General features: G+C 41.2%; 2 protein-coding genes across 2 annotated transcripts in view; both read right to left on the reverse strand.

The window, feature by feature from the left end:
• The window catches only part of LOC125032985, an 18,779-nt gene extending 9,490 nt beyond the window's left edge, over positions 1-9,289 (reverse strand). Inside the window, exons 1-2 of the mRNA XM_047624426.1 lie at positions 9,016-9,289; positions 1,319-1,435 (exon numbers count right to left, since the gene is read on the reverse strand). Coding sequence (XP_047480382.1) covers positions 1,319-1,435; positions 9,016-9,285 — 387 coding nt within the window. The 5' untranslated portion in view covers positions 9,286-9,289. The remainder of the gene's footprint in view (positions 1-1,318; positions 1,436-9,015) is intronic.
• A 1,870-nt stretch (positions 9,290-11,159) lies between these two features.
• The window catches only part of LOC125032862, a 37,041-nt gene continuing 35,700 nt past the window's right edge, over positions 11,160-12,500 (reverse strand). Inside the window, exon 5 of the mRNA XM_047624247.1 lies at positions 11,160-11,267. Within this exon, the coding sequence (XP_047480203.1) occupies positions 11,160-11,267 (108 nt within the window). The remainder of the gene's footprint in view (positions 11,268-12,500) is intronic.

Raw genomic sequence — 12,500 nt, forward strand, 5'->3', positions numbered from 1 at the left:
TCTGTAATGCACATACCCATTGGGCTGATTCAAACTTTGTTAATAAGGGCATTAGCATGTTTTGCTGTGAACGGCCTTAATGATACTTCTATGTCCACTGAGAATTTTCATGGCTCAGTGTGACATTCAGTCGATAGAAGTTCTTTGTCCTTTCTTAATCATACAGTAACTACCGGTATTATGGAATCACAAAGAGGGACGGACGGAAGGAGGAGAGGGAAGGGGGAGGGAGGGAGGGAGGGAGGGAGGGAGGGAGGGGGGAGGGAGGGAGGGAGGGAGGGAGGGAGGGAGGGAGGGAGGGAGGGAGGGAGGGAGGAGGAAGGAGAGAGGGAGGGAGGGAGGGAGGGAGAGGGGGGAGGGGGGAGGGAGGGAGAAGATGGAGGAGGGAGGGAGGAGGTGAGAGAGGGCGGGAGGGAGGGAGGGTGGGAGGGAGGGAGAGAGGGCGGGAGGGAGGGAGGGAGGGAGGGAAGGCGTGAGGAGAGAGAGAGAGAGAGAGGAGAAGGAGAAGGGAGAGAGAAGGGAGAGAGAGATGGAGAGAGAGAAGAGAGAGAGAGAGGAGAGAGAGAGAGAGAGAGAGAGGCGGGAAAGGGAGAGGGATAGAGGGAGGGAGGGGGGGGGAGGGAGGGAGGAGGAAGGGAGATCGAGATCAAGCAAAACAAAGAAAACGGGGAAAGTAACAACGGACTTACGAAGTAAGGGCCAATTTCGGAGTGAAAATGACTCAAGAACATGACGAAATGAGCTCCTGTGATTGGCCCCTGCAACAAGGTAAGTATTTACGCTGACGGAGTAAAGTAGATACTGAACTTAACGACATAATATCTCCAGCATTATATCGTAAGAACAGGAGTTGTTTTTGAACGTTATAATAACTATTTCTTAAACATCTGCGCCTTTGGGAGGAATATACCTTTAATTCTGTTTAAGCAAGATGGAGCAGCTGATCGAGGAATGAAATGGAAAGTGATAGCAGAAACAAAGGAAACCGATATCAGTGTTTTCTTTAACTTTCTTACCTGTTACTTTTTGTTTGTGTTAATTAAGGTAGTTTCTCCCAGTCTTCCCGATCTTTCTTGGTCTCTCTCGGTCTCTCTTCTCTTCTCTCTCTCTCTCTCTCTCTCTCTCTCTCTCTCTCTCTCTCTCTCTCTCTCTTTCTCTCTTTCTCTCTTTCTCTCTTTCTCTCTTTCTCTCTTTCTCTCTTTCTCTCTCTCTCTCTCTCTCCACCCCCTCCCTCCCCCATCCCCCGCCGTATCCGACCACCACCTCGCCACTCACGGTACCCTACAGTTCACGCCAAAAGCTCACAAGGGAGTGTTACCTCAGGCAGGATGGTGAGGCAGCAGGAGCGAGGGACGACGGGAAAGGAGGCGTTGGCTTGATCCTCCCACTCGCTCGAGAGGTAATCCTTCGGGCCTGTGAGTCCGCAACACGAGAGCTGTGGAGGAAAGGAAGATGAGTCTTGATTCTATGTGTTTTGCTTTTGATTTGTGTGTTCCTATTATTTGTTCATCGGGGGATATCTCGATAATATTTTTTATAAATAGTATAAGTAAATACATAAATGAATATACGAATGAATGGAATAATAAACAGATAAATCTATACATGCATAAAAAATCACAGTCACACACACATCCTATCTCGATCTTCCCTGTAACACATTATGATTATATTCAATATCCGTCTGGTACAACTTGAACGTACATGTCATTGGCAACATAGTTAATGTATATATAAAGCCTATTGACTTTTTCTTGGGTCCAGAGTAGTTTACCATTTAGATCCAACAGAGGAGAGCGAAATATGGGTTTAAAAATCGTATGAGTACGAAATTTGTTGAAAAAAACAAACTTACTGGGTACGAAATCTGTTTTTAAAATCGTATTGAGTACGATTTATGTTTTCAAACTCATATTGAATACGAAATATGTGTTCAGAGAGTCCTCAAACATTTTGTTCCCCTCTACACATCTGGAAATAGGATGGAGTGCTTTGATTTAATCACAAGAGGGGGACTCCGTCAAAGGCTACGCCATAACCAGTAAGTTTTCGCTTGTTGAACGCAACCTGAAAAAGACTACTACATCACACGCGCCCACACATTTTTTCATCTTAAAAAAAAAAAAAACTTTCTTCTTCATCTTTTTTTTTCTTCCTTTTTCTTTACTTAATTAAATTCATATATAAAATGACGAATGGAAGTTTTCCTTCCTTGTTTGAAAAGCTGAAAAAAATATTTTGAATGTATCTTTGAATTACTTTATTTAAAGAAATCGAGGGAATGATGCGAATGTACGTACAGTATACAGTATATGTACACACATACACACACACACACACACACACACACACACACACACACACACACACACATACATATATACATAACCACACACATATATGAATAGATAAAGATATAGATATATATAGATATATATAGACCCCTCAGGCTTCTCGTCTGAGGGTTCACCACAGCGGAATGATCCGCATCATAGTCTTGACTTGTTTTACACAGAATGCCATTCTAACGCAACTCTCCCCATTTGTATCCGGGCTCATATATATATATATATATATATATATATATATATATATATATATATGCATATTATATGTATACATGTATATGGACATATATATGTATGTATATATGCATATACATACATATATATATGTCCATATACATGTATACATATACATATCCATATACATACATACATATATACACTGTATATATATATATACATATATGTGTTTATATACATATGTATATATACATATGTATATATACATATATATGTATATGTATATATATTCATGCATTTGTATATGTATATATGAATATATATATATAAATATATGAATATATATATATATATATATATGTGTATGTGTGTGTGTGTGTGTGTGTGTGTGTGTGTGTGTGTGTGTGTGTGTGAGCATGTGTATGTGTGTGTGTGAGCATGTGTGTGTGGTGTGTGTGTGTGTGTGTGTGTGTGTGTGTGTGTGTGTGTGTGTGTGTGTGTGTGTGTGTGTGTACTCGAGGGAGCTTCAAAATGTTTGTACAAAAAGGACAGTATGAAAAAACGGTTTCATTTATGATTATTTTTCAACATATGCTCCATTAAGGTCAATACAATTCTGCAGCCTTTAAGTCCGTCTGAGTGAAAATGAGAGTCATGTGATCTGAACCATGTCATCTTCAACCGATGGAAAATGGGCACCTTTCAATGATTTTTTAAAGTTTGGAAACAAAAAGAGGTCGGATGGGGTTAAATCGGGGCTGTAAGGTGGACGTTGGACGATTTCCTATCGAAATTCAAGCAGAACAGCTCTTATCTGCCGAGAGCCGTGAACGGGTGCATTGTCGTGGTCGAAGAGATCGCGTTGATGCAGCTTTCCAGGGCGTTTTTCTGAGCTTTTTTTCTGATATTTTTCTTAAAACGCATTCACTTTAAGCAGAAGTAATCAGCAAAATCCCCTCTGTATCCCAGAAGACAGTGGTCATGATATTTCCTCTTGAATGCTCAGATTTTGCTTTGACTAGTCCACTTCCACCCCTGGGCAGCCACTGCTTTGATTGAATTTTGTTCTCGGGATCATACTGTTAGAACCATGTTTCATGTCACAGTTCTCTGCAGAAAAGGTTCAGAGTCCTCATCCCACTTGTACAAAATTTCCATTGAAGATCTACCCTTGTTCGCTGCTGATCTAGGCGCATCAGCCTAGGGACCCATCGAGCGGAAAGTTTGCTTAGCCCCAAACTTTCCACTAGAATTATGTGTGCAGAATCCACAGAGATGTCTGTGTGTCTGCTACTGATTCAGTGGTTATTTGTCTATCCTTTTCAATCATGTCGCGAACAGCATCAATGTTTTCCTCACAAACTGACGTTGATGGCCTGCCACTGTGGGGCTCATCTTCAATTTAATTCCGTCCACTTCTGAACCGACTTATCCATTTGTAAGTTGTTGATTTCTTTGGGGCATTGTCACGAGAAACTTGTTCCAGAGCGTCAATGATTTGCCTATTCTCCCAACCGAGTTTCACCATGAATTTAATGTTTGTCCTTGGCTCGATTTTGGTGGACTCCATGTTGCTTGAATGGTGCCTGAATTCCAACTGGCGGCAATGCGTTATTACCTGCATTTTAATGGTTCATGTTTGAACACGTTATAACACGTTGGTACAAAAATGTTCAGGTGCATTGAAATCAAAATCCTTCCATATGAGTTTTAGTTATGGACTTTTTCCACGAACTTTTTGAAACCCCCTCATGTATATATGAGTATGTGTTTGTGTGTGTTTGTGTGTGTATGTGTGTGTATGTATATGTGTATGTGTATGTGTGTGTGTGTGTGTGTGTGTGTGTGTGTGTGTGTGTGTGTGTGTGTGTGTGTGTGTGTGTGTGTGTGTGTGTACACACACACAGACAGTGTATGTATACGCGTATACGCACACGCAGACAGTGTTGTATACGCACACGCAGACAGTGTGTGTATACTCACACACAGACTTGTGTGTGTATACGCACACACAGACAGTGCGTGTATACGCACACACAGCCAGTGTGTATATACTCACATACAGACTTGTGTGTGTATACGCACACAAAGACAATGTGTGTATACGCACACACAGACAGTGTGTGTGTGTGTATGCACACACAGACAGTGTGTGTATACGCACCCACAGACAGTGTGTGTGTGTATACGCACACACAGACAGTGTGTGTGTGTGTATACGCACACACAGACAGTGTGTGTATACGCACACACAGATAGTGTGTGTATACGCACACACAGACACAAGACTTATACAAGACATTCAATATCCCTTCACACTCCCTACTACCATACACATACCTCTCTCGCCTTTCGACAAACAATATTAATAGATGTACTCATATGTGAGATCCGATCTACCTTTTCAAGATTTTATGAATTAAGTTATTAAGTAAGTAATCATCAACAGTTCCATCTTATTAACTAGTCAGATATAGAGTCGACCCAAAAGTAACTTACGCCGATATCTAAAAAAAAGTTTCAGCTCATAACGGACACAGTTTCCCAAGTAAAGAAAACGTGTCTCATTACTGGGTATTTTAACCTAGGGCTCCTCAAAGTTTATTCGTATTTGTCTTCAATGCTAGGCTCATTTCTTTCCACAATCACTAAAGCTATCAAATCGCCTCCCTCACTGAACAATAGAAAAAAAAGAAAAAAATAACAGAACAAAGAAAATGGATCAGTATATTGCAACAACTCAGATCATTTTCTATTTTTTATTATTGTTGTTATATTTACATAATGATCCCAAGACATTGAATACCCCCCCTAACACTTTAAAAGTCTTATGTGCGCGCCATAAAAGTTAATCCAGTATTAAAGTTTAAGCCAGATCCCTAATGCGCATGCGCAATGGCAGCGTTCAGGATTTTTTTTTATTCACCTCCAGACCAGTCTTTACTTTTAAGTTAATCCCACCAATTATGTATTGATATGTCATGACAACGTCACCAATTCCAGAGAAAAGATGGAGTTGAGTTGCCATTAATATTTATAATAAGCAATAACAAAACTAATCCTGACATTTTTATGTCAAAGATGTATGTGAAATTTCATTAATATATATTTTTGTAAGTTGTGGGATATTCAAACAGCAGATATAACTCTCAACATTGAAAAGAAAATCCCACAGAGAATTCCAGAGTTTACAGCCACATAGAGGCCAATGTTATTTCCAGGTTGGAAGAACATTCCCAACATATGTCATATATTAATCGAGTAAAAAAGAAAGCTTTTAATAGCATCACAATTAGGTTTTCAATTCAAAGTAAAAACTTCCTGATTCTTAGAACTAAAGTGACTTCAAAACCGCGTGGACATTTGTTATCATGATCCTCGCTAGCAACAGCCTGGAAAATAACTACCCCCCCCCCCCCCCGGGCCCCACGATCACTCACGAAAAAGAGCTCTCGGAGAAAACGCCCGCGAAAATAAATTGATATTACGAGTATCTCATTTTTGTTTGACAGCTTCATTTCGGTTGTCTATAATATTCATAGGCTATCCGAAGCCATTTATATAATCTTATTTGTAATGACAGATCTATATTGACATAATATAAGGCTTAAGTTTGTGTATATGTATTTTTTTCCTTTGTAGTAAACGTTTCTTTGTCGACATTAGCGTATAATATGAAACTTGTAGAGGGTGAATGCTAATTGCCATTACACAAATACGCGCTTTTTTCATGTAAAACAGCAAATTTACCGATAATCGCATTAACGCGTGCGCCTGGCAGTGTGACTTGCATCTTCTGTGCAAGTACCGTGGATTTGGATTAACTTTAATCCGGAGTTAACATTTATGACGCGTACAGAAACCGCCTTATGTTGGGACCTTGTGTTTGCTTCTCGTAATGTTGCATATAGAATATCCTTCGTCTTTTGAAAGGTTTTCCCCACTAAAATCTAAGTCCTATCCGAAAATAAGCAACTCTCTGTACGGTTTCTAGAAGAACAGCTCAACAAGACTTCACAGATGATGTTCTCAAATCCTTTGATGATGGAAAATTATTTGGGAGCTACATGCTGTACCTCACTGAAAGACTTACATATACTCCCTCACCCCCCAAAAAATACATAAAATGAAATACAAATTGTGCACCGTACCTTGGGTTTTAGAAGTGATCATACATAAATGTTTTTTAAATCTCATTTTTTAAAAACTTATATCTATGAATTGTCACGCTCTCTTTAGCTTTTATAAGTCTAATATTCCCAAATCAATTACCTTTCTTAAAATCAAAGAATGGAAGAGATACCCCTGAGAAACAACATATGCTCGCTGTATCATGCACTCCGAACTATAAACATGAATGTATACTGTATCATGACGCAACTCCGTGGTATGCTCGCCCTGAAAGTCTACGTAACAGTTCTACATCATCCTTTTTAAAACGCTAACTGAAATTTCAGATATTATCTCAGTGTTTCTTGCGAATGGTTTTATTTTAGTTATATCTACTAACTGCTCCTGTATCCTTACCTTTGATGTATGATGTGTGTTTGTGTTTTTCTCTCTTATGTCATTACTGCATATTCCGGTATCACTGTATTTTTCCCAAATATTCACATGCACAATTTTATATAGTAGTTATTCAGGAAAATAATAGCACAAAATGGTGATTTGGGGGATTTCTTAAATTATGCAAATAAGAGCTTTTTGTGTTCTGGTTTCTTTGTTCATGTGTATTTCTACATTTACTTTATTATGAAATATGTGCTAATGTCAATTATTAATAGTCAGAGGGGCCTGTCTTAAGGTGTTTCACTACTGGAGGGGTCAGCCACACCACTCATTGTTAAATTTTGTATTTTTGCTGATGTATTGTGTTTGGCTGAATAATCTGTTTGGCTCTAATTCTCTTTCTCTCTCCCTTTCTCTACACGTCTCCTCCCCCCCCCCCCTCTCTCTTTTTTCCCTTCTGTCCCTCTTTTTCTCTCTCCCACCTTCTCCCTCTCCCTCTCCCTCTTTTTCTTTCTCTCTCTCTGTCTATCTGTCTTAAAAATCTATTTGCATCCCGCGAGTGAGATCAAAACACACGTGGATAAACATGAATAATAATTAACGCTGAGTAATTCGGACGCACGTGTAACTAACTCATCATTATTATTATGTTTTTGCCTGGCATTGAGATGACAAATTAACCGAGAAGTACTGTATTTTCTCATTACTGTTTCATCCATCCTCTTCGTGCCAAGGAAGAGGGGCATACGTACACTTATGACGTAAAGAATAAGGGGGAAATACTATGTAGACGGATCTGACACACATACACACAAATACGACACATGCACACAAAGATGAGAACACATGCATAAGGACCAACACACTTACAAAGGACAGCAATTAATGTATAAGGAGGGACAAACAAGCACACACACACACACACACACACACACACACACACATACACACACACACACACACACACTCACGGACACCTTCCCCCTCATAGACTAACGCACATATAAGAACCAACACACAAACACACGCAGGCATACCCCCCGTCCTTCCACACACACGCACATGAGCACCCCCCCCCCCCCTCCACACACACACACAATGACGATCCGAAAGTGATTATCTTGCTGAATGGTATCCACAGCAAGTCCTTCCTCACAAATGGAATCACCACAGCAACATTAGACAACACAGTCAGCAATATAACTTTTATTCATTGTGTACGATAGGCTTCGGTAGTTACCAAATGACAAAGACTTTACCGACAAGAATACGTGCACAAAAGCGGAGGGAAATAATCAGTAATCAGAATGGGTGATAAATAATGAATGAAAGAAAGGAAAACACTCCACAGATATATATTTAGAAGTTCTTTGTGATTTTGTTGTTAGCTTGTGCGAGTAATAAGGTCTCGGGGACAACAATAGGAAAGCTTATAAACCGTCTAATAAAATTACTAGAGGGAAACTCACCACAACGAAATGGCATCAGTTAAGCAGACATACATAGAGACATACACATTGCGATGAACACACTGAATAATAAATAAATTCAGTTCTGATTTATATTTTTCATCCACACACACACATACACACGTACTATGGCGTGTATATAAGCACGATTTGTGTAAGCCATTAGACCAATAGACCACGTGGTTGTTTAAGGCTGTTTAACACGTGGCTCTAAATCAATTTGGAACCATCACACATGCGAGGGCTTTTGTCGTGACCTCGTCTGATCCTTCAGTTCGCTCCCAGAAGTCACCGTGACCAGGTCACCACCAGCCTCCTGCCTCCCAAAGCTGGACCGGACACGCGACACCACGCTCAGCTTTTGCCCCAAGACAACGCCTCGTGTGTTCCCTTTACTGTGTTGTACTCTTTCATAATAAAGAGTTATAGCCGTTACACAACCATTACCACCCTGCTAGCCACTATATAAGGCATCTACAACCTTTTACACATACACACACGTACTCACTCACCCTTTCCTGCACGTGATCCACCACACGAGTGTATTCTGTGTGGGCAGGCTGGCCATACCAAGCCTTCAGATGAAGAATAGGCTGGCTCACGCTGTACTCGCCCTCCTCCATAGGCAAATAGGCGACTTCAAGATCCTTCCTGCTGGTGGAGGACGAAGGAGGCGCTGAAGCATTGTAAGGAAGAGGGTAATCCTCGATGTCGTTGGCCAAGTCGTTGTCCACAAAGCACCAGATGCCTACCCCGGCTTCGAGAAGTCCAGAAGCAATCATGAGGCATCCGTACTGCCGAAAGAAAACGGTATGCGATGAAAGAGTAGACTATCATATTCTTGAAAAAAATGATGTGGGCAGAGAACTGATTTCTTCTTAAGGTAAAGCAAACATAGAGAACTAGGCACACACACACACACACACAGAGAGAGAGAGAGAGAGAGAGAGAGAGAGAGAGAGAGAGAGAGAGAGAGAGAGAGAGAGAGAGAGAGAGAGAGAGCGGGGGAGAAAGGAGGAAGGGAAAGAGGGAGGAAAGGAAGGATGGATGGATGGATGGATGGATGGATGGATGGATGGATGGAGAGAGAGAGAGAGAGAGAGAGAGAGAGAGAGAGAGAGAGAGAGAGAGAGAGAGAGAGAGAGAGAGAGAGAGAGAGAGAGAGGGGGGGGGAGGAGGAAGGGAAAGAGGAGGAAAGGAAGGAAGGATGGATGGATGGATGGATGGATGGATGGATGGATGGATGGATGGATGGATGGATGGATGGATGGATGGATGGAGAGAGAGAGAGAGAGAGAGAGAGAGAGAGAGAGAGAGAGAGAGAGAGAGAGAGAGTAGAGTGAAGAGAGAGAGAGAGAGAGAGAGAGAGAGAGAGAGAGAGAGAGAGAGAAAGAAAGTCAAGTCTTAGATGTTGCTAATGAAATGTCACATTTTTCTTTACCCTAGTAATATAATAAGTGGCAATACTAATTTTCTTAATAGATCTCTCGAACGGTCACAGCGATGAAAATAATTAACAGTGATGATGATGATGACAATAAAAGAAAACAACAACACCAACAATAACAAACCCTAGAATAAAACAAATATATAGGCTTAAACTCTGCAAACAGGATAAGACCTTAATGTTAAACTGAAAGACAGTAACTCGATACATAACTTTTTCTCCACTCGAAGTTACGGACTCTCCCACGTCGCCTTTAGCAATATACGCAGTTAGAATTCTAAGGCTGTTTTATATAAAAGGTACGGTTCATTATCCATCTATAGGAAGTTTTATTTGAAAGCTAATATGTTGTTACTGCTGTGTAGAGCAGTTTGTCCCTTTCTCTTTCTCCTGTTCCTTTTCTCTCTTTCTGTATTTGACTCTCTGTCTCTGTCTCTGGACTGTCTGTCTGTCTGTCTGTCTGTCTGTCTGTCTGTCTGTCTGTCTGTCTGTCAATCTCTCTCTCTCTCTCTCTCTCTCTCTCTCTCTCTCTCTCTCTCTCTCTCTCTCTCTCTCTCTCTCACACACACACACACACACACGCATATATATATATATATATATATATATATATATATATATATATATATATTTATACACATGTGTATATATATACACATATGTATATATATATACACACATATATATGTATATATATATGTATACATATCTATCTATCTATCTATATATATACATATATGTTGTCATTTACACTTTCTTCTTCGTCTGGGAGAATATTCACTGGTATTTCTAGAGACCTTTGGTAGATAAACTCTAGGAGATTTTTGACAACGCCAGGGAGGACAAGGATGCAGCATCCGACGTGATTCCGTTGGTTGGTTTTGAAGATCTTCCCCGTGGGTTTCATCGTGTGTTTGATCGCTCTCAGTGGAGCATTCGCAGCGTTCTCTTACTTAAGGTCGAAGACGTATATGCTGACCTAAACTGTGCACGCCTTGCAACCGGAGCTGCCGTCCTGTTGCGCTGGATAAGGCCAAGCGTTTTCCCGAGGATGGACTTGCGCAGTCTTCTCCATCTCGACGACAAGTGCAGGTATTAAACTCTGCATAGAATCGTCGAGAGGGCGACCGCTGCGGTTGAGAGGATGGAAACCGTTCGAGGTTAAGTGGTAATCTTTTCTACGCGGTGCCTCGGAACCTTCCCATTCCTTCAGGTCTTTTTCTTGCGTGTAATTTCTTCCGTGCCTGGCATTTCCCTTTCCAATAGGCCGGTGAAAGCAGAGGCGGAGAAGAGACCGTTGAGATCATTAAGGTGAGACTGGTTATGAATTAAAGGCTATAGCATGCCATAGACCCTTATGACCACTCGAGTAGGGGAAGTCGGCGCCGTGGCACAAGTGTTAGCGCGTCGAACCGCGGTTGATAGGGAGGGCATCCAATCAGGCAAGGGTGGCACTGCCGAATAGTGAACTGAGAGAGGCCTGTGTCCTGCAGTGGAATAAATGGCCGCTGAAAAAAAGCACACACACACACACACACACACACACACACACACACACACACACATATATATATGTATATATATATATATATATATATATATATATGCGTGAGTGTGTGTGTGTATGCACATATATATGCACACACATACACACACACACACACACACACACACACACACACACACACACACACACACACACACACACACACACACACACACATATATATATATACATATACACACACACATACACATATGCATGTGCGCCGATGAACGTATCCACCTATCTATCTATATCAAACGAACAATACAGTCTGATTTCAATCCCGGCGACCCGTTATGAAATCAAGGCAATACTGCGTATCAGGCTCTACTGCAAGAGTCCCTTCATGATGCTTTTGTGAGTTGCCTTTTTTGTTGAAGAAAGGTAGACCGGACGGTGCAAAATGGATTAGGCTGTATAGGAATCCTTTTCAGACCAAGAGGGAGAGAGACCGAAAGAGAGAGACAGAGAGAGAGGGAGAGACAGAGAGAGGCAGAGAGACAGAGAGAAAGAGAGAGAGACAAAGAGAGGAGAGAGACCGAAAGATAGAGAGACAGAGAGAGAGACAGAGAGAGAGACAGAGAGAGAGACAGAGAGAAAGAGAGAGAGACAAAGAGAGACAGAGAGAGAAAGAGAGAGAGACATAAAGAGAAAGAGAGAGAGAGAAAGAGAGAGAGACAGAGAGAGAGACAGAGAGAGACAGAGAGAGAAATATAGAGACACACACAGAGAGAGAGAGAGAGAGAGAGAGAGAGAGAGAGAGAGAGAGAGAGAGAGAGAGAGAGAGAGAGAGAGAGAGAGAGAGAGAGAGAGAGAGAGAGAGAGAGAGAGAGAGAGAGAGAGAGAGAGAGAGAGAGAGAGAGAGAGAGACAGAGAGAGCGAGAGAGAGAGAGAGAGACTGTATATTTCTCATTCGTTTCTGTATGCATAAACAAACGATTTTTCTGTAGCACTAGGGAACTTGCAAATGCGGTAATTAGCATTGCATTTACACTTCAAAAACA

Source organism: Penaeus chinensis, chromosome 15, assembly GCF_019202785.1.
Source record: "Penaeus chinensis breed Huanghai No. 1 chromosome 15, ASM1920278v2, whole genome shotgun sequence".
Taxonomy (NCBI): Eukaryota; Metazoa; Arthropoda; class Malacostraca; order Decapoda; family Penaeidae; genus Penaeus; species Penaeus chinensis.